This window comes from Cervus canadensis, chromosome 4 (genome assembly GCF_019320065.1).
Source record: "Cervus canadensis isolate Bull #8, Minnesota chromosome 4, ASM1932006v1, whole genome shotgun sequence".
NCBI lineage: Eukaryota > Metazoa > Chordata > Mammalia > Artiodactyla > Cervidae > Cervus > Cervus canadensis.
In genome coordinates this window covers 95,398,343-95,419,728 of record NC_057389.1, presented here as the reverse complement: position 1 = coordinate 95,419,728, position 21,386 = coordinate 95,398,343, and the positions used below count along the sequence as shown (strand labels likewise).

Here is a 21,386-nt window from a genome sequence, read left to right as displayed (position 1 = left end):
GGCCGACGGGAGCTCAGAGCATGCGTACGGGCCGGTACCAAGCAAAAAGGGAAGTAGCGGCCCCTGTCAACAACCGGAACCCAGATAACCGCAAGTTTCGGGTAGCGAGGAAATTCAACGCCCACTGTGAGAAGGAACGCAGGGCTACGCCCACTCTCATGTTTTGACCCGGAAATTATTTCCCTGTACCGAAAAAGACTATATTTCCCGACGTGCCCCAGGAAAGGGCCAGCGATCAGTTTCCTAAGCGCCGAGGTTAGATCTTTCTCTTCCAGCTTTTGGGTCATGGCTTGGGCAGGTCGCTGTACCCTCCTGAGGTGTCCGGGGCGCGGGCTGGGTGGGAGAGCGGTGAGGCCCTCCTTGGACTGAAAAGGAGACCGGGTTGAGAGGTGAACCTGCCTACCTAGAGCTTCAGAGACCAGGTGGTGGAGCCTGCACCTGATAGCAACTGGTCACTTGCCAGGGGAGGAGTGTCCTTCTCATCCGGCTGTCAGTCAGCTGCGAGTTACCCACCCCTCTCCCCTTAAACTAACGGACACCTTTTGAGTCTCCCTTGCATTTTCAGAGTTGGAGGAGAGACTTGGAGCCCTGCTTACCTAATAGTCCCTGACACATAGTATTATCATGTGTTATGATTATCCCAGTTTACAAATTATAAAAATAGAAACGTGAAGTGAATCATGATTAACCAAAACCCTTGTCTTTTTGGAGTAGGAGTAGAGGCTTCTGGTGACAATTTCTGACTGCACCAAGGATTTTTTAGTCCACAACCCAGGAGTCTGAATGAGTCCAAATGGGTTCTGAAGTTCCCTAATACTGAGTCAAGGCCCCTCTGAGTTCACCACCACTACTGTTCAGACTTAGTTCAGTTCAGTTCAGTCACTCAGTCGTGTCCGACTCTTGGCAACCCCATGGACTGCAGCACACCAGGCCTCCCTGTCCATCACCAACTCACGTAGCCTACCCAAACTCATGTCCATTGAGTCGGTGGTGCCATCCAACCATCTCATCCTCTGTCGTCCCCTTCTCCTCCTGCCCTCAGTCTTTCCCAGCCTCAGGACCTTTTCAAATGAGTCAGTTCTTTGCATCAGGTGGCCAAGGTATTGGAGTTTCAGCTTCAACATCAGTCCTTCCAATGAACACCCAGGACTGATCTCCTTTAGGATGGACTGGTTGGATCTCCTTGCAGTCCAAGGGACTCTCAAGAGTCTTCTCCAACACCACAGTTCAAAAGCATCAATTCTTTGGCGCTCAGCGTTCTTTATAGTCCAACTTTCACATCCATACATGACTACTGGAAAACTGTTTAGACTAGTCCAGTCCAATAGAAATTTGAGCCACAAATGCGAGTCACCTATGTAATTGCAAATTTTTAAGAGCTATACTAAAAGAATAAAGAGGCCAGACTTTTAGTGATATTTTTATTTAACCCCAGATATCTAAAATATTTTTGCAATATATAAGAAATTATTTTTAAAAAAAGAAATTATTGAGGTATCCCCCCTTTTTTGTACTAGGTTTTTGAAATCTGTGTATTTTGCACTTATAGCACATCTCAATTTGGACTAGCCACATGCAGCTTTAATTTATCTTCCCTTAAGACAAATCCACAAGCCACTTAAAACTAGATTTCTGGTGGGTGGTGGCAGTCCCGGGAGAAGAAGGAAACAGGTTTGATTTCCTGGGTCCTGTTGGTCAGGAGGGAAGCCCTGGTGGCTCAATGATAAAGAACCTGCCTGCCAATGCAATGGGGGAGATGGTGGGAGGGTTTTCCATCCCTGAGTGGGGAAGATCTCCTGGAGAAGGAAATGGCAACCCACTCCAGAATTCTTGCCTGGGAAAACCCCATGGACAGATGAGCCTGGTGGAATGTATAGTCCATAGGGTCGTAAAAGAGTCAGGCACAACTTAGAGAGTAAGCAACCAGTAGTTGCTCAGGAACTGTCTACACCCATGATTCTCTAGCTTTAGAATCACTGGAGGGTTTGATCACTAAGTCTGGGATGGAACTTTTTTCTTACAAGATCCCAAGTGATGCTGATGTTGCTCATCCAGACACCACACTTTAAGCCTGTATCGACCTATATCGAGCCTACATCGATTTCGTGGCTCTCAAACTTGGCTCCATGTTAGAAACACCTGAGGAGCTTTATTGATTCCAAAGCTTCTATCAGAATCTGATTTATTTGACATAAGCATGCCTCAGGTAACTTTAATATGCAAGAAAGTTCATGAACCCAGGTCTATACTTAACTTCTGTCAACTCGACATACTTAGCTCTTAGCTCCTCTGCAGGGGATTGAAAACAGGCTCTTGGTGTTTCCATTTTCCACCTTGGCAGTGCTGGCTCTGAACTCTGGTGTTTAACACTTGAGAGTTCCTCGAACTGCAAGGAGATCAAACCAGTCAATCCTAAAGGGAATCAATCCTGAATATTCATTGGAAAGACTGATGCTCCAATACTTAGGCCCCCTGATGCAAACAGCTGACTCATTAGAAAAGACCCTGATGCTGGGAAAGATTGAAGGCAGGAGAAGGGGACAACAGAGGATGAGATGATTGGATGCATCACCAACTCAATGGATGTGAGTTTGAGCAAGCTCAAGGAGATGGTGAAGGACAGGGAAGCCTGGTGTGTTGCAGTTCATGGGGTTGCAAAGAGTCAGAGATGACTGAGCGACTGAACAACAAATGCTGGCTCTTTCCTGCCTTTCTCTCCATTCCTCCCAGAGTCACAGTCAAGCATGTGGTCAGTGTGCTGATGATGGGGTCAGGGATGGGTCCTTGGGCTGAGCTACTGTTGGGGTGCAGTGCTGTGTGAGCTAGACCCAGGCATAAATCCAGGAGTTTAAACAATGATTCTAAAACAGTCTTTTCTGGGTCTCAGCGTATCTCCAGGAATTTGATACATTAAAACTGCAGAATATACTGCACTGATGCAGCTTTACAGCTTATCTTGAACCCCATCAGAGGCCTTGGACCCCTAGTCTTGGGACCAAGGGAAGTTAAGGAGGGCTTGCCAGCTGAGCCACAAGCCCTATTGCAAACAGGTATTGTTTGCTGTCTGCTCTTACCTCCCACCAATTAAAGTTTTCTAAATAGTCACAATTCTTTAAAGTTCAGTAGATTTCTCTTTTAAAGATGATTTCCAGTTATTTTCGGGTTTTTTGTTTTAGATTTTTTTGGCTGCACCACAGGGGTTGTGGGATTTTAGTTCCCAAACCTGGGATTGAACAAGGGTCTTCCTTCGGCAGTGAAATCATGACATCCTAACCACTGGACTGCCAGGGAATCCCCTCCAGTTGCTTTTGGAAAACAGACTTAACACCACTGAGCTCACTCACTGAAAGCACTGGTAATACGAAGTAACCCCTACCTCCTCCCTGTTGAAACCAGGTCTTTGTTTTACAGCACACCCTCTCGCTCTTTTAATATCTGTCTGGGGTCTGTAAGGGCTTCCCTGGTGGCTAAGATGGTAAAGAATCTGTGTGCAATTTTGGAGACCCGGGTTCCATCCCTGGGTTGGGAGGCAACCCACTCAGTATTCTTGCCTGGAGAATTCTATGGACTGAGGAGCCTGGTGAGCTACAGTCTATGGGCTCTCAAAGAGTCAGAAACGACTGAGCAGCTAACACACACACACTGGGGTCTGTAAGCATCTGAGGTTTACACTTGCTAGGCAGATTATAAATGGCCTTACATGCCCTGCTAAGGAGCTTGAACTACCAACACCACATTTTTTTTTTTTTTTGTAGCTATTGTTTATATCCCCAGGGTGGGAACAACCTCTTATCACTTCTGTCTAGCCAGCACCATGCGCGGGGCACGTCGTTTGGCACCAACAAAAGTTGACGAAATCTGGAAAGGGAGGGCATGAGTTCGTTTGTCCCAAAGCCGCAGTTCGCGCCCGCATCGCTAGGGGGCACTAGGACCCCGGCAGGGCCGGGGGAGACCAGCGGCCACGGAACCGGGCGACAAGGGGACATTATGCATTCCGGCTGGCGCCTCCCGTGTGTGTCAGGCCTTCCTCGTCTCGCCGCGCTCCTGCCCCACCCCAGGAGAAGAAAACCCAGAAGAAAACAGCCTGCACTGTCCAGAAAGAAAGGGCTTTATTGGGGAGTAGGGGCAGCCGAGGACCCCTGTCTTCTAACAGACAAGGCCAGAAGGAGAGGCTAAGTGCCGTTTGCAGTTAGGCGGCGAAGGGCTGGGCAGTTTTACTGGCGGTGGTGGTGGCGGTGCTTCCCAATGCGGACTAACAGTTTTATAGAAGATTCTGGTCAGTTTCACAAAGTCAGGTTCAAGGATGCTGATCGATTGCGTCTTCCCCGGCGCAGACCTGTGGCCCTTCTCCAGGCCTTCCGCGGATACGGAGGGCACTCCTGAGCGCCCGGGCCCGAGGGTCTGCGGGGCATGTTACTTTCCTCCTGGGACCCCAGAAGGCCGGAACCTCAAGGCTCCTCCTGCCAGGGGGAGGGGCCAGACCAAAGGCAAGTCTTAGCGGCGCGCGCACCGCGAGTGGGGACACCCAGGCGCCGGATGGGGCAGTATGGGCCCCACGACCACCGCCTCCTCCTCACCCGCGGGCCACGCCCCGGACTTTGGGTCCTAGCGCAGTGACTTCCCAGGGAGCCCTTTCGCTAGCCCAGTTTTCTCCCATGCAGAGGGTTGGGGTAGGGGCAGGAGGGGAAAGGAGTTCCCACCTGTTCCAGACCGTTCTCCGAAGCCTTTCTGCGAGGAGGCCAGATCACCGCCAGCTTTCCGTCGCCCCTGCTCACTGCGGAGGAAGGGGCGCTCAGCTGGGATTGCCCCACCCTACGCCTTACCGGCAGGAGGCGGCCAAGACGAAGGAGAGCGGCCGCGCCCCTTAAACACACACAGGCGTTCACCCCCCTCCTCCCCACGGAAGCCTCCGTCCCGAGGGAGGAGGGAGGAACCCCAGGGAGGGGGAAGGCGAACAAACCCACAGTGAGGAGGTAGGAACCAGAAAATTCAGAGGGGGAGATCCAGGTGTGCCAGAACCCAGGGAGGGTCCCTGGGAACCCGACAAAGACATCTGGGATCCTCCTCCCTTCCCCCACCACAAGCCTAGGTGGGGTGGGTCTGGGAGTTCGACGGGGGTGGGGGTGGAGCATAGGGACGGTCAGTCCAGAAAGGGTGGGCAGAGAGAGTCGAGTCGAGAGGGGTGGCCGGGGAGTTTGGGAGCCAGGAAGGGGGACCCTGAGGATTAGAGGCCCATTGGAGTTGGGGAGTCGGTGAAAGCGGCTGGAGCCCAGGGAATCCCCAGCGTTGGGGCGCCGGTGGCTTACCCGTTAGGCTGGGCGCGGGCTCCTTGAACTCGGCGGTGCCGTAGAGGCTCAGCCGCTGGCGCTGCAAATCCCGCTCGCGCTCATTCACCTCGCGCACCTCCTGCTCCAGCAGCGACGGTGCGATAGGCGGCGGGGCGCGAGCCAGCACCGGACACCGGCCCTGTACGACTGAATGCGGCCGGCCTCCGGGCTCGGGCAGCCGCTGCGTGTCTGCGCTGCCCTCCACCGCGGGTGAGGAGTAGCACCCAGCCTCGAAGAAGCGCTTGAGCTCGCCCAGCGGCTGCGGCGGCGGCCGGGCGCTCTGCTTCGGGACCTCGGGGCGCGCCAGCGCCGCCTGCCGATAGGCCTCCCGCTCGATGTCTCGCTGCATCTGCGCGCCCGCCCGAGCGCGCTCCAAAGCGCGCGGGAGCGCGGGGCTGGGGCCCGGCAGGCTGAGCACCGGCCGCACGCGCAGTTCGACGAGTTCACTGCCCGCGCGACCTGGGCTCAGGCCCCGGCTCCGGCGCAAGCTTTCCTCGCGTTCGCAGCTGCGGCGGATTTCGCGCTCGATGGGCGTCTCCATGAGTGGCTCCTCTCGGGGATGTTGTGGGGTCTCCGAACGCAACTGGAGGGCTTCCGAGTTCGACTCAGAGGAGGTTTCCGGACCTTGAGAGAGACACTGCTCCAGGAGCCCCGCGCCTGGCGCTTCAGACGGTTCAGGGTCGTCGCTTCCTTGCCCAGGACTCTCAAAGCCCCCAGCTGCGGTCGGCCCAGGACGCTCTGCGTCCTGCTTCGCTGATGGCCCGAGGACTTCCCTCTCTTGCTCAGGAGTCTCCGCGCCCTGGTCTGGGGAGGGCACGGGGACGTCGGTATTCAGCTCTGCGGCAGGCTTGGGAATTTCAATATCTAAGCCGGGAGGTTCAGGCCCACGCGCTTCGGAAGACCCCAGGGCTCCGTTCTGAGGCCCAGGGGCTTAGGTGTCCAGGGTTGGGAGCAGCTCGGAAGCCTTAGCTCCCAGCGCTGGAGTTTTGATGCCCAGAGCTGGGACACCCTGCCCTGCGCAGCACCTGTGGTTGCAATTGCCGTCCGCTGGTTCCAAGGCGTCGCCCGCACGAGCCACTTCTCTGACCCGCCCCTGGCCTCCAAGAACTGCCCTCGGGGGCAGGGCCGGGCACCGCCCCCTGCACCTGCCGGCCGGACTCGGAGCCCCGCCCTGGCCCCGCCCCCGAGGGGGGGGCGCTTCATCTGGGCACTGGGTTTGGTCCACTGACCCGCCTGTCAGCTCGGGGCATTGGATGTTTTAGAAGAGAGCGTCCCTAGACCTAGACTGCTACCTGGGGGCGCCAGTCTAGATGCAGTGTTCACTCAATGGGCGCCACCTTGGCACCTTTTCAGGCTCACGTCTCCGGCATTACCAGGGGTCTTGGTCCCACCCAGCTGCACGCCTGGCTGAACCTCTGAACCACTGTCTTCTGGTGGGGTGTCCTCCGAAACCATCTTTCCGGGGCCTGGCCTGGCCCGCCAATCCTGTGTCAGCAGGCTGGCAGCGACACCAACGGCCTCCGGGCTGTCCTTTCAAGTTCCACCACTGCAGCGCACAGTTCGGGCTGGAGGGGGCGCCAGGAACCGCCTCTCCGACCGCCCCAGTCTCCCTCCCCGAGCCGAGCGCCAGCGCCCGCGCCAGGCCCATACGGCGCTTCCCCTCACCCCACCCGGAAAAGTCCGCGAGCCGGCCACTGCCCAGCGCACTCCCAGACCGAGGGCCGAGGCAGGCATGCACACACAGCGTGCCTAGGGCCCAGAAGAGCGGCTGAGATTGGAAAGGCTGTCACCTTGGGCCCAGGCGACTGGGAGACCCAGAGAAGTATCCAGGCTTGTGGGGGAAGTAGCTCCCTGCAGCTGGGGTCAGATTGTGGTGTTCTTGGCCAGGATTGATGCCAGGAACAGGCGAACTACTCCCAGGGACATTTTCCACTCTCTTCCACTGGGCTTTCGCCAAAACCTGCCTCCACCCCTCCCCCTCCATTTTGGGATGACCAGTGAAAAAAGATAGTTCCCTAAAGAAAGGGGGGGGGGGCGGCTACACAGTCTCAGGATCGCCAATAATCCCGCAACTCCCTGCCTATGCTGGTAACTCCCTATCTATCCACCCTCTCACTCCACTCTCCTGGATCCCAATCTCAAGCTGCTACCCTCCTACCTCTGACTCTATTGGCCCAATTGGGATTGGGCCCACCTGGGTTTCATCCCACTGAGAACCTGAGCCAAGTTGTCAGCCTTCTCCAAGACTCAGTTTCTTTATCTGTAAAATGGGGATGGTAGTACTTACCCCTTTGGGAGGCGCTGACGATGAAGACTCTATTTCTGGAATGAGTTGTCTCTACAGTGGACTCTCCACTTTATCATCTCCTATTCCTCTTCTTCCCTGATGGCTCAGTGGTAAAGAATCCGCCTGCAGTGCAGGAGACACGGGTTCAACCCCTGGGTCAGGAAGATCTCCTGGAGGAGCAAATAGCAACACACTCCAGTATGCTTGCCTGAAAAATCCCCATGGACAGAGGAGCCTGGCGGGATACCATCCAAAGAGTCACAGAGTCAAAAACGACTTCACATGAGTATGTGCATCTCTCTTCTAGCCATGCATACCGTGCTCTCGGTTCCACCACACCACAGACCCTTCTCTGTCCAAGGATCTCCGTGACCTCCATTTACCAGACCTGGTCACTGGCTTTTCCCTGAGTTCCTTTCCACTAGCTCCTTAGTCTTGGAGAACGCTACCCATTTATGGTTTTCCTCTGACCTCCCAGGTGCCCCTTTTCAGATTTCTGGTTCACCTGCATCAGTGGATTCTTTCCCCTCTGGCTTCCATTGGGTTTGACTGATGGGAGAGAGGCGAATGAGAGATCATGTGTTCTTCCTCCAAGCTTCGTTGGCTGTGTCCCTCCACTGCCGGCAGCAGCTCCAAACAGCTCTCTCCCTCCAGGGCTATGGGGTGGTAAGAGCTCCCAGCTGTTGCTAATCCAGCCAGTGCACTATGCCTTCTTTATTTCCTTCTATTGAGTTCTGATCAATTACTCAGTTTAAGTATACAATCTCTTTCCTGCCAACACTCAGACCTTGACAAACTCCAATTTCACACTTTAAACACCATCTCTATGCAGATGTCTCCCAAATTTATATCTCTAACTCTAATTTCTCCTCTGAGTTTTAACTCATATCCAAGTCCCCAGTCTAATAGATAGGTCAAACTGAACACTTTCAAAACTGAATTCTTGGTCTCCCCCCAACTCTACTTCTCTTTACTACATATAGCAACTCACTCATGCTGTTTTTCATGTCCCAAAATGTAGAACTCAGCCTCAATTTCTCTTTTTTCCCTACCCACCCCAGTCCATTCATATATTGGATTGCTGTTTGCTCTGCCTCCAATATATATTCTGAATTCGTCCACTTTTCCCAGCCATTCATTGCCCTCTGATGTCTCTCCAACAAACTTAGGAGAAAAGTCCAAATTTCCTACCCTGGCTCAACACCCTTCCCACTTCTCAGATCTCAGCTCCTGACACCGTCTCCCTTGATCCCTCCTCCATCTGAACCTTTATGCTTTCCTCAAACTCTGCGATTACATTCCCACCCCCAGGGCCTTTGTACTGGCCTTTCTCTCTGCTTGGAATGACTCAGTACGTGGCTGGTTTCTGCTATTCAGATCTTGATTCAGATGTCACTGCTTCAGAGAAGTGGTCTCTGATCACCCAGCCTAGCTCAAACACAGCTCTTTTTCATAACTCTATCCCTGCCTTTTTTTTTTTTTGTAATTCACCCAATACTACAGTTGGGCTTCCCTTGTGGCTCAGATAGTAAAGACTCTGCCTACAATGCAGGAGAACCAGGTTTGATCCCTGAGTTGGGAAGATCCCCAGGAGAAGGGAATGGCTACCTAATCTAGTATTCTTGCCTGGAGAGTGCCATGGACGGAGGAGCCTGGTGTGCTACAGTCCATGGAATCACAAAGAGTTAGACACAACTGAGCGACTAACACTTTCACAATACTATAGTTATCATCAATTACCTTGTTTCTTTATTTGTATATTATCTATCTCTGCCTGCCCCCCACCTCAGCTGCAAAGTGAGTGGTATTACAGCATTTTCTGTTTGTCATGTTCACCCAACTCTCTCATGCCTAGAACAGTGCCTGACACATAACGCTTATTAAAGAATGTTCCCAAAATTGGGAACAAAGAAATAAACTAGACTTGGAAGTTGCCACTGAGTTTAGGAGACAGACACAATTATAAACAGAACAATCTTGCCTCAAGGTGGAACCCAGGACGAGAATATAGAGGGAACCCTATATAAGTGTTTATCTAAATAGCTAACAGTTACAATAGCTACAAGCATTGAAGTAAAATATACACTCTCCTCCAAAAGGTGGGAACAACCCAAATGTCCATCAACAAATGAATGGATAATCAAAATGTGATCCATTCATACAATGGAATATTATTCAGCCATGAAAAGGAACGAAACACTGATTCAAGCTAAAATGCAGATGAACCTTTAAAACATGGAGAAAGGAACAGCAACCCACTCCAGTATTCTTGCCCGGGAAACCCCACGGACAGAGGAGCCTAGTGGGCTACAGTTCATAGGGTTACGAAGAGTCAGACACTACTCAGCAACTAACACTTTTCTCTTTTGAAAAAAATGATGCTCAGTGAAAGAAGCCAAACAGAACAGGCCACATATTGTATGAGTCCACTGACTGGAAAAAAATGTCCAGAATAGGTAAATCTACAGAGACAGATGCAGATCAGTGGTTGCCAGGGGCTTGGGAGGGGAGTGCCTGTTTAATGGGTACAGAATTTCCTTTTGGGGTAATGAAAAGGTTCTGGACCTAAATAGTAGCAAGTTGCACAACATTACAAATGTACTAAATGCTACCAATGGTAATTTTTTTGTGTGTGTATTTTACCACAATTAAAAACTGATTTTTAAAAATGTGTTCTCTATTTCTATCATGGCAAATAAACTTTTATTTTATTTTATTTTTTAAAACTTTTATTAAAAAAAAAAAAAAAACTTGGCTGACTTGGGTCTTAGCTGTGACACAAGAGATCTTCGTGCCTCATGTGGGATCTTTCACTGTGGCATGTGGGCTTGGTTGCCCCACTGCATGGGAAATCTTAGTTTCCAGACCAGGAATCAAACTCATGTCCCCGTCATGGCAAGGTGGGGGATTCTTAACCACTGAACCACCATGGAAGTCCCCCAAATATGCTTTTAGGAGGATATATTGGGTTAGCCAAAAAGTTCACTTGGGTTTTGCCATACCATCTTCGGGTTGTTGTTATGAAAAAAGAAAAAAAAAAAAACCCAAAGGAACATTTTGACCAGCCCAATAGAAGACCAGGTTCAACTGAAAATATTTTGAATCCCTAGGAGTTTTGTCCTTGGCATAGGAAAACCCCAGGCCTCAGTCTGGCCCCGTTTGTTTTCCACCCCCAAGTCTGTCCTGCACAATGAGGGGCCTTGTACATGTACTTAGGGACCCTGTCCCATGTACCCAAGCTCTTTCCTCGCTCCTCTGCCAATTTTTGGCCATCCTGAGTAGGATCTAGAGCAGGGAGGAAGGATTAAGTTGGGCACATTCCCTTTGTTCCATGGGGAGCAGACCCTCTGAAGCAAGGAAGGGGCCTAGGGGACTTCCCTGGCGGTCCAGTGGTTAAGACTGTAGGGGCCATGGGTGCGATCCCAGATCGGCTGGGGTGAACTAAGACCCTGCATGCTATAGAGCTTGACCACAAGAGTGTTGGGGGCTGCAGCAGACCACCCTGGAGAGTAGAAGATGATTTCCCCAAGAGGATGGTTGGATAAAACACATGTTCAGCTGAGAAAAGGGGCGCTGCTCCTTGAAGAAAGGAATGGTGGGAAGATTGAATAGGGACCTTCAAGACTTGGATAAGAAGTTCTCTAGACATTTCTCATCACTACACTCCCCCAATAGTTATCAAACCTAAAGGGCGTCCAGTGTCCTGGAGGCAATTTGATTGAATTCTCTCATTTTCTGAAAGGGGAAACAGAGGTCCAGAAAGGAAGTTGCCCTGAGTTGTCCAGAGCTCAAGCCTTCTGGTTCTCATGAGGCACAGGCTCTGGTCTCCAGAATCTTCTGGTGGGATCAGCCCTCCATCCTCACCCCAGAGATCAGGGTCCAAGAAGGGAGGGCAGTAGTATGTAAAAGCAACAGTGTTCGAAGGCAGGTTACCGTTGGTGGGCAGCCGGACTTGGAATGTCTAGGGTGCCAAGCAAAGGTGCCCTTGTCTGAGGGGTCAGGGAGTCCCAGCCCTAGTCCACAGGCTTGACCAGGCATGTGAGAGTGTGTTTGCCGGGAGGCAGCCGAGTGCAGCAAGGAGGCCAGTGGCTGGTAAATAATTGATCAGGACAGCTGATAGTACCTCCCCAGAACTGCCCGCCAGCCCCCAGCCCCCCTCAGCCCGGCCCAGGCGTCTCCCGCCTCCTGGCCCAAACCAGCTGGACCAGCTCTCCCAGTGCCCGCCTGCCGCCGCCCCCCCCCCAACTCCCGACAGCCAAGTCACAGCCTCCGGGGCACCTTTCGGCAAGCACCCGGGGTGGTGGATCTGGAATTCGGAAATCAGAACGTGGGCTTCTGGGCAGAGATGGCCCTGCAGAGCCATGTGTGGTCTCTGGCCACACCCATGTAAGTGTCCGGGGTCAGGGGGGCCAGTGGGCAGGGCCTGGGAGGGGCTCATGGGAGACGCTGGCCTTCCTAAGGGGGGACGGCAGGGTGGGGGTTGTTGCTGCTTAGAGCTCCAGCTAGCCTCTCCTAAGGGGGCCAGGAAGAATGAAGGGCGGCTGGCAGCCAACCCTGGAGCCTCTTCAATGCCCCCCTCCCCCGAAAGTCGGGTGGGAGATGTGAATTCTTACCCCCTTGTTTTTTTGGGATTTTCCACCGGCAGGCTTCAAGCCCAAAGTCCAGCCAGAGGCGGGGTGGGGCTATTACTTGAGTGGGGGATGGGGAATGTCAGGGTCCCTCATATTTCGCCTCTAAATTCATCCTTTGGCGTCTGGGGTGGGAAGAAATGTTTGAAATCCAACAGGAAAAAAAGTTAACAGCTCCCAAACTGGAAAAGAGAATTTCAACAGGGAAATGATTACCTGCTTAATGAAATGACCACCAACTGTCCCTGGCAGGGCAAAAAGCTGAAGATTTAGAGACAAGCAACATTGAATAAAGTGTGCAGATTATTTTAATATTTGAGATGTGAAGGCCTTTGAAAGTCAGAAAATGGAAGGGGCTCCAGAGGTTTGTAGAGACTTCTGGAAAAGGGGCTCCCTCCAGGGACCCCAATTGGGTCCCTCACTCTTTTGGGTTCCCCGTTGCATTATTCACCAACTACAAACCTGGTTGCCTAGCAATGGGAATCTGATCTCCCCCCACCCCCCCAGCAAGGAGGAGGCAGGGTGATTACATCTTGGGCGTGGGAGAACAGAGGGGAGACTTTAGCCTCCCCCAGGGCAAACCTATTAGCAGGGGGTCTGAGCTTCCTTTAGGACACCCTGTAAAGCATGAACTTCAGCATCCTGCCCTAATTGGAATTGAAGACCCACCTCCCCAGGCTGATCTCTGGTCCCCTGGCTGTCAAGATAAAGATGCATGAACTTCCATTTCTCCACAGTGTTTCCAGTATTTGGGCTCTAAGAGCCTTGAGTTCCAATCCTGACTCAATGACATTAGACAAGTCTTCTGCCACTTCTCAGAGCCTCAGTTTCCTTTTCTGTAAAATGGGGACAGTAGTACTACTTAGCTTTTAGGATGGTCGAGAGGGTTAAATGAGTTATTAAAGTTTTTTGAAAGGCGCTCAGTCCTGTCTGACTCTTTGCAACCCCATGGACTGTAGCCTGCCAGGCTCCTCTCTCCATGGAATTTTCCAGGCAAGAATCCTGGAGTGGGTAGCTGTTGCCTTCTCCTGCAGATCTTCCCAACCTAGGTATCGAACCTAGATCTCCCGCACTGCAGGTGGATTCTTTACCATCTGAGCCATCATGGAAGCCCCAAATAAGTTACTAGGAGTAAAGCATTTAACGGTGCCCAGCACGTGGTGTGCACTGGCTAATGGTTGGCTGATTTTCTTCTCAGTTGGAATGTCAACTCAGCAAAAAGTTGACTACAGTGTCTCAAGATCAGGGCAGGGAGGAGGAGGCGGAGATGGCTGCGGGAGCCTAGCGGAAGCCCCATAGAGCACTTAGAGAGCTATATATAGTAAGTGCTAAATGCGAGCTCACTATTATGCCTTCATGGTGAAGCCAGAGAAGATCCAGGAGGCCCCACCAGAGTTTGGGCAATGAGGTTTAAACTCATCTGATAGGTTAGTGCTCAAATTAATAAATCTTTGAAGGGCTTGCTCTGTACCCACCCTGGGCGACGTGTCAGGGCCAACATGCAGATAGATACATCCTTCTAGATATTGGAAGCACCTCCATGTAGCTGGCACCCAGTGCATCTCTGTGATGGGAAGTTGTGACGATGACTGTCCCCGACGTGCACTGCAGTACCAACCAGTCTCCAGCTTCCAGGGGGAGCCCAAATGGACTAGGGGTGCCCTGGAGGCTGAGACCTGGGGACCCCGGGGTGTTTTGAGGTGGACAACGATGGGGGAATTGCAGGTTAAACCTTAAACGGCAAGTCCCCCTCCCCCCAGTTCGGAGTCCAGCACTAAGCAGTGTGACCTGGTGATCCTTGCCCCCTGGGAGGGTGGCTTGCAAGTGGAAGAGGCAGCTCTGGAGTTACCATGGCAATGGCATGTGTCCACAGCGAGATGGACACTTATCTCCCAGACTCTCACCCCCTCCCTCAACCCGCATGTAAGGGATGCTGGGTAACAGACAAGGTCCAGAGAGGGTGTGGATTTGGGAAAAAATACAGAGCATGTTCCAGCCTGGTGGGATTCAAGCTTCTGGGGATGGTTATTATAATTAATTAAAAACATTATTAGTCATGGGAATTATTTAAATTATTATTTTTCTTTTTGACTTGCGGGATCTTAGTTCCCCGACCAGGGATTGAATCCCTGCCCTCAGCAGTAAGCGCCCAGTCCTAACCACTGGACCGTCAGGGAATTGCCTAAAATTACTATTAATAATAAACTATGCTACTGTTTTGAGGGCACATAGTCCTAAGTTTTTTCCTGCATGGATAGATATTTCCCTGAAAGGGAATCTCTCTCTGCAAGGTGAGGAAGGGTCAAGCTATTCTGGTCCATTTTACAGATGGGGAAACTGAGGCTCAGAGGGGTGATGTCTAGCCTCAGAAGCTATTTAGCTCAGCCTGTCCCGGCCAGGGCTCTCTCCCCCTCACAGGACCCCTGCCTTCTGCCCTGACTCCTCCCAGGTGCAAAGGGGAAATAGAGAAAAGTACTGGGTTTGGTTGATTTCCAAGCAGCTCAGGGATCTTGGCTCAAAGAGGGGTGTTCAAGAGATGGGTCTGCGAGGGTTGGGCCCCCGGGAGGCTCCTTTCGCAGCCCAAGCCGGCCGCCCCTCAACCCCGCTCCCCTTCAACCCCCGCCGTCTCCCTGCAGGCCCATGGCGGAGAGCTCCCTCTACCGGCAGCGACTTGAGGTCATCGCGGTAAGGGACGCCCTACCAGCGCGCTGCGCCCTGAGCCCGAGGCACCGCTCGCCACACCCAGGCCTCTTCCTCACCTCTTTGCTATCTCAGGGAGCAGGCCTAGCGCTCTGAACGTGCGGGGAGCACCCTCAGCTCCAGCCGCGCCTGGGGCGCCCCACCAAAATCCTCAGGCCCCTCTGCTCCTCAGTTCTTCTGTATGATCATCAACACCCCCAGAATGGAGCTCTGGGGACTCCGCACTCACAAATCTGCAGCATCTGTTCCATTCTTGAACCCCGTCTCCCAGATACACCATGTCTGAAGCCCCCTGTCTCAGACCCCCAATCTGGACCTCATCTCTCCGGACCTCCATCTCTGAATCCCCATCTCGCCAACCCCATCTCTCTGGTCCTCCACTGCTGCACTCGCATCTCTCTGGACCATCTCTACATCCTAGTCTCGCTAGATCCTCACGACTGCACCTCCATTTCCGTCTTCCCACCTTACTAGCCCCCTCCATTGGATCCTCATATCTGGACCCCCATCTCTCTGAATCGCATTCCTCTTAATCCCATATCTCAGACCCCTCCCCCTCTGGATTCCCATTCCGGGGCCCTCCCTATCCACAGACCCCGCCCCCCTTCCGCCAGGGCGAGGCCTCCGCAGCATCTGGGGCGCGGCCGGCCCCGCCCCCGCCGGCCCCGCCCCTACCCTCTGCTGACTCAGCGCCTCCGCCCCCCAACCTCTTCCCCGCCCGGGGCCCCGACGTGTGTTCCGCTACCCGGTGCGGCTTGCAGTCCCGGGAGTCCCGGGAGCCCCCGGGAGCCCCGGCGAACCCGGCGGAGGAGGGAGGGGGGAAGGGGAGGCGGCGGCCCCGGCCGGCCCCACCCGGCCAGCGGGCAGCTCAGGGTCCTCTGTGCGCAGGAGAAGCGGCGGCTACAAGAGGAGATACGCGCGGCGCGCCGCGAGCTGGAGGAAGAGAAACTCCGCGTGGAGCGGCTCAAGGTTGGGGGCGGCCGGGGGCGCCTGCTTAGCCCGGGCAATGAAGTGGGGGTGTCTATGAGAGTCAGTTCTGGGAACCAAAGGAGCCTCTCTTTATACATGGGGTTGGGGGAGTTGGTTCCAGCTTCGGGGACGGGCGTCTTCCCCAGCTTGGGAAGAGTGGTTGGTGGTGATGGGGGACGTTTGTTCTACCTTCGGGAAGATCATGGGAGCGTGTTTGTTCCGCTTTGGGGTAGAGAGGGGCTAAGAGGGACGTTAATTTCCCCTTTTGGGGTGTCTGTCCCATTCTGGAAAAGTTGGGGAGATTGATGGGTGTTTCTTCCAGCGTGGGAAAGCTGTCGGCTGGGAACGGGGTGGCTTCCCACCTGGCATTGTTGGGGCACGTATCCCAGCCTGAGGCAGAAATGTCTGTCCGTCCACATGCCCCTTCCCATGGCCAGAGGAAGTCTCTCCGGGAACGCTGGCTAATGGACGGGGCAGCTGAGGAGCCAGAGCGGCCCCAGGACCCCACCTCACAGGACCCCCAGTCACCTGAAGACCAAGCTCAGGCCCGCATCCGGAACCTGGAAGACAGCTTGTTCACGTGAGTAGATAGCTTCGCCCTGCCTGATAGCTTCGCCCCTCTGTCTAGGCCAGGCCCCTCCGCCCACTCCGCTGAGACTTCCGGTGGGGGTGGCCCGTTGAGCCTGGGGTCCAGGCTCCCAGCAGCCCCTTCTCTTCCCCAGACTCCAATCCCAGCTGCAGCTGCTGCAGAGTGCGTCCACAGGTGCCCAGCACAAGCCCTCAGGCAGGCCCACCTGGCGACGACAGGTGAGGAACTAGGGGATGAACCAGCAGAGCTCAAAGCAGTAGTCTCCAAGCACAGTTGAATTTTTTTTGACCCTGCTATGTGGCTTAATTCCCTGACCAGGGATCGAACCTGTGCTCCCTGCAATGGAAGCGCAGTTACTTAACCATTGGACTGGCAGGGAAGTACCCAATCACAGTTTAGATGCTGGGTCCTCTGGTCTTGTGGTCTTGGGCAAGTTGCTTTCCATGCCTAAGTCTCAGTTTCCCCATCTCTAAAATGGGGATACATAACAATAGCATACAGCTGGAAGAGGTGTGAGAGAGGGTCAATGAGATCATAGCTTGGTACCGGAAGCAGACACAACGGAATGTTTTTTTGATATGTTGTCAAGTTGTGTTAATCGCTCGGTTGTGTTTGACTGAGTTTGTGACCCCATGGACTATAGCCCGCCAGGCTCCTCTGTTCATGGAATTCTCCAGGCAAGAATACTAGAGTTGCTATTTCCTTCTTCAGGGGATCTTCCTGATCCAGGGATTGAACCGGGATCTCCTGCATTGCAGGCAGATTCTTTATCATCTGAGCCACCAGGGAAGCCCTATTTTGATATATGATTGCCAATATGACCTGAATGAAGAAAGTAGTCAGAAAATGTTGTGGGGCGGGGTTGGGGCTGGGGGGCTGGGGCTGGGAGTTCCCTGGCAGTTCGGTGGTTAGGACTCGGTGCTTTCACTATAGTGGCCTGGGTTCAATTCCTGGTTGGGATTACTAAAATGATCCCACAAGCCGCACAGTTTGGCCAAAAAAAAAGAAAAGAAAATGTGGGGATGTGTTCTCAGAATTCAGCCTCCCAAATGGGAAAAGGGTCCCCATGAGATGCTCTAATGATTTGAGGCATTTCCATGATTTGAGGGATTTGGGATTTTGTTTTGGTAATGCCTCTATTAAGATATAATCTACATGCCGTACAACATATGGGTCTTTGAAAACCAAGACGACTTTACATTAAGATCTGGCTCTCTGGGTTATCCTTGAAGTCCACAGATCCAGTAACATTATCCAGTATCCATAGATCCAGTAACTGATGCACCTGGCCACAATAAGCTGTGGGTTTTCCACAGCCCCCACCTCTCCTTGATGCCTTACTTTGGCTCCCAGGTGCCTGTCTCAGGACAGAAGGGGAGAGGAGACCTTTGGACAGAGGAGGGTAGGATTGAGAGCTATGAGAGATCTGTGGGGTCTGGTGGAGGTGGCCTGCATGGCCAGGTCCCCAGCTCCCCTCCCTGAGCTCATCTTTCCCTCCATCCCTTCCTCACTCCACTCCAGCCACCCGGACCCTTTTCTGTCCCTTGAACTTGCTTAATTCATTATAGCCCCAGGGCTTTGCACTTGCCTTTCCCCTCTTCCTAGAATGCCCTTTCCCACCTCTTGACTCAAGGCTGGCTCTTCTCACCTTTCAGGCCTTTGTTCAATGTCACCACCTCCAAGAGGCCCTCCTGCATCTTTTTTTTTTTCTTTTTTTAATATTTATTTGGCTGTATCAGATCTTAGTTGCAGCATGTGGGGTCTAATTCCCTGACCAGCGGTCAAACCCATGCCCCTGCATTGGGAGCATGGAGTCTTAGCCACTGGACCACCAGGGAAGTCCCCCTCCTGCATTTTATACCTACAGGAGGCACCCCATCACCTCCCAGCCATTTCCTAGCCCCTTATCCTGTTCCCCCCCCCATAGCCCTTCTCACTTCCTGAATTATAGATTTGTATTTTATGTTTATTACCTGCTTCCTCCCACTGGAATTTAAGTTTTAACAGCTAAAGTCTTAAGTATCCCTTAAGTGGGATTTCCCAGGCGACTCAGTTGTAAAGAATCCACCTGCTGGTGCAGGAGATGTGAGTTTGATCCCTGGGTCGGGAAGATCCCCTGGAGTAGGAAATGGCAACCCGATCTCATATTCTTGTCTGGAAAATTCCATGGGCAGAGGAGCCTGGCAGGCTACAGTTCACGGGGTCACAGAGTCAGACATGACGGAGCACGCATGCATGTCCCTTAAGTAACCTCAGTAGCTGGCAGAGTAGGTCCCCAATAGAGGGCGAGGCTGCATGGACACAGGATTGACTGGGTGCATACCATGTGCAGGGCAGTGCAGTAGAGGGAGCTTAGAGAGGTGAGGAGGACTCACGGTTTGGTCCTGAAGTAATGGGGAGCCATCCAGGGTGTTTGAGCAGGGGAGGGGTGCTGCCATGCTGGAGGCTGGAAGTGAGATGTGGGCTGCCCTGACCTTGTTTCTGCCATCCCTGCAGGGTCACCGTCCTCTCTCCCAGCCCAGCGTGGAGTCAGGTCCTGCAGGTGGGTGTTTTGAGGTCTGGGGGTCGCAAGAGGAAGGGCCTGAACCTCACACTGTTGCCCCATCTCTCCTCTTCCTTGACTCCCCCAGGCCAGACCGATCTAAACAAGAGAGCCTCCTTGCCAGCCGGACCGGTGGGCACATACCCGGAGTCCCCCTCCGAGCCCAGAACTGAGGCTGCCGGGGTTCCAGCAGCCCCGAGGCAGGTCCCTGGGGCGGCAGGAACCTCCTCAGAAGCCAATGGCCCCTGCCCTGGATCCAGCCTCCCTCTGGAGCAGGAGCCGAGTCAGGGGGTGGTGGCACCTGAGGGGGCAGTGAGTGAGGCCAAAGCAGGAGGCATGGTGAAGGTGGTGTGGGAGGGGCTGAGGGCCACGGAGGACTGTGCCGTCGGGGCCACAGGCTTGGAGCTGGAGGCTAAGGTGGAGGAGATGGTATTGGAGGCCATCGGGGACAGACAGGAAGCCAGCCGTCCAGAGCTCCCCTCGTGGGTCAAGGAGGAAAGGGCCATCGTGGAGGTGGTCTGGGAGGGGGTGGGGGGTACAGAGGGCAGTGACTTGGAGGCCATGGCGGAGGCAGGCAGGGGCCCAGAGGCCTTGCAGACCGGCTCCCTGGGGCTCCAGGAGGGATCGGGGGGAGCAGCTCCTGGAGCAGGTGCCCCCAGAAGCAGCCCTGATGGTGATGGGCAGGGGGTCTTTGGAGGAGAGGAGGGGTCCTTCATTTGGGTGGAGAGAGTGACCCTCAATGAGGAATGGGAGGAGCTGGAGGTGGAGGGGTTGGAAGGGCCAAAGGCACTGGGAAGGGAGGAAGAGGATGAGCGTCCACGGGGGGCAGAGGGCACAGGCGAGGAGGAAACGTGGGAGGTGGAGAGGAGGCGGGCGGAAGGACCTGAAGGTGCAGAGAAGAGAGGCAGTGAGGGAAAGGCAGGCACGGATCCAGAAGGAGCAGAGATGTCACTGGCGGCAGAGGGGAAAGGAAGCCAGGAATCCTTGGAGCCAGAGAGAAGAGGTGAGGAACACGTGGAAACAGAGATGGGAGGAGGTGATGAACCATTGTCGGCAGAAAGGAAAGAAGCTGAGGGACCTCGGGGGGCAGAGAGGGGAAGAGATGAGAAGCCATTGGGAGTAGAGCAGAACGGAGGTGAGGAAAAGCTAGAGGCAAGCCAAGAACCAGAGGCAGCAGAGAGAAAAGGGGAGGACTCACTGACGGTAGAGAGAATAGGAGGTGAGAAGCCATTGGAGGAAAAGGAAAAAGGAGATGAAAGGGCAGAGAGAATGGGAGACGAAGAGCCCTTGGAGGCAGAGAAAACAGGAGACGAGAAATCACAGAAGGTAGCAGGACCGGGAGGTCAAGAGCCACTGGAGGCAGAGAAAACAGAAGATGAGAAATCACAGAAGGTAGAGAGAATGGGAGGTGAGGAGCCATTGGAGGCAGCGAAGACAAGAGATGAGAAATCACAGAAGGTAGAGAGAGCCGGAGGTGAGGAGCCATCAGAGGTGGAGAAAAATGAAGATGAGGACTCGCTGAAGGCAGAGAGAACCGGGGGTGAGGAGCCATTGCAGACAAAGAAGACTCAGGGGGTCGGGGAAGAGCAGGGAGAGTCAGAAGAAGAAAAGGAATGTCAGGCAGAGAAAGTGAGTGAGGCAGGGGCTCCCGCAGAAGCCAAGGAGGTGCCGAGGCCAGAGGATGAAGGACAGCAGCCCCAGGAGAAGCAGGAAGGCTCCCCAGAAGCAGAAGTGGAAGCAGCGAAGCCCCAAACTCCTGCTGAGGGCCAGGACCCCACTGGAGATGCCACCCCACTCCTGGCAGAGACGTCAGCTCAGGATCAGCCTGCTGAGTGCCAGCCACTGCTGCAGATGGAGGGGCCCAGGGCCAACCCCAGTGCCCGCCCCGTGCCCACTTATGCGCCTGCCCGGCAGCTGGAGCCATCTGCCCCTCCAGAAGGTGAAGAGGCTAGCGGCCCTAAGCAGAAGACTTGCCAGTGTTGTGCGGTTATGTGAGCTCATGCCCTCCACCCAGTCCCAGCTCCTCTCACAGCTACCTCGGCCTCTTGGCATCCAGCAGGCAGTCCCAGGCGCAGACGGGGCACCGGACTGACCATGGCACCTGGGAGCCCGTTGGTGTACACGTTCCACCTCCACCTGGGCTTCCGGACCCCTCACCCGCTGCCTGTGACCTGGCCCTCTTCTGTGACAAAGCTTTTTATACTTGAAAATAAAATGCTAAGCATTCGGACAGTGTGAGTGTGTGTGTTGTTGGCCCAGAACCCCCTCACCGTCTCCTCGTGGGAAGTGGAGGGCTTGACTCTGCTAGAAGCAAAGATTGAGTCAGTGAGAGTTAAATAGATGT

The 21,386-nt window shown here is 53.9% G+C and overlaps 3 protein-coding genes across 5 annotated transcripts; 2 read left to right on the top strand and 1 right to left on the bottom strand.

Annotated features, from left to right (window-relative positions):
- Positions 1–4,092: 4,092 nt before the first annotated feature.
- Positions 4,093–6,420, bottom strand: MISP3 (MISP family member 3). Its single transcript, XM_043466909.1, has 3 exons — positions 5,307–6,420; positions 4,701–4,774; positions 4,093–4,460 (listed from the first exon to the last, which is right to left on the bottom strand). Exons 1-3 carry the CDS (start codon positions 5,866–5,868, stop codon positions 4,449–4,451), a joined length of 648 nt encoding a protein of 215 aa, XP_043322844.1. The 5' UTR covers positions 5,869–6,420; the 3' UTR covers positions 4,093–4,448.
- Positions 4,304–7,887, top strand: LOC122440543. Its single transcript, XM_043466910.1, has 2 exons — positions 4,304–4,487; positions 6,681–7,887. The coding sequence occupies exons 1-2, from the start codon at positions 4,304–4,306 to the stop codon at positions 7,097–7,099; spliced, it is 603 nt and encodes a 200-aa protein (XP_043322845.1). The 3' UTR covers positions 7,100–7,887.
- Positions 7,888–11,796: 3,909 nt separating this feature from the next.
- On the top strand, positions 11,797–21,274 carry PALM3 (paralemmin 3). Of its 3 annotated transcripts, none has more exons than XM_043466903.1 (7): positions 11,797–12,000; positions 14,879–14,927; positions 15,831–15,911; positions 16,349–16,491; positions 16,634–16,718; positions 18,997–19,042; positions 19,131–21,274. In XM_043466903.1, exons 1-7 carry the CDS (start codon positions 11,960–11,962, stop codon positions 21,035–21,037), a joined length of 2,352 nt encoding a protein of 783 aa, XP_043322838.1. In that variant the 5' UTR covers positions 11,797–11,959; the 3' UTR covers positions 21,038–21,274. The 3 variants fall into 3 exon arrangements, with proteins under 3 accessions (XP_043322838.1, XP_043322837.1, XP_043322840.1); XM_043466902.1 differs by having other exon boundaries at positions 11,808–12,000; positions 16,234–16,491; XM_043466905.1 differs by lacking the exons at positions 11,797–12,000; positions 14,879–14,927 and adding an exon at positions 15,631–15,690.
- Positions 21,275–21,386: the final 112 nt, after the last annotated feature.

Excerpts from the sequence above, each read along its gene's own strand:
- PALM3 (XM_043466902.1), top strand. The coding sequence starts at position 11,976 with ATGTGTGGTCTCTGGCCACACCCAT. Across the intron at positions 16,492-16,633 it reads CTGGAAGACAGCTTGTTCAC|ACTCCAATCCCAGCTGCAGC; the intron begins GTGAGTAGATAG and ends TCTCTTCCCCAG. Across the intron at positions 16,719-18,996 it reads GGCCCACCTGGCGACGACAG|GGTCACCGTCCTCTCTCCCA; the intron begins GTGAGGAACTAG and ends CCATCCCTGCAG.
- LOC122440543 (XM_043466910.1), top strand. The coding sequence starts at position 4,304 with ATGCTGATCGATTGCGTCTTCCCCGGCGCAGACCTGTGGCCCTTCTCC. Across the intron at positions 4,488-6,680 it reads GGGGAGGGGCCAGACCAAAG|GCTCACGTCTCCGGCATTAC; the intron begins GCAAGTCTTAGC and ends GCACCTTTTCAG.
- MISP3 (XM_043466909.1), bottom strand. The coding sequence starts at position 5,868 with ATGGAGACGCCCATCGAGCGCGAAATCCGCCGCAGCTGCGAACGCGAG. Across the intron at positions 4,775-5,306 it reads GCCCGCGCCCAGCCTAACGG|TGAGCAGGGGCGACGGAAAG; the intron begins GTAAGCCACCGG and ends CTTCCTCCGCAG.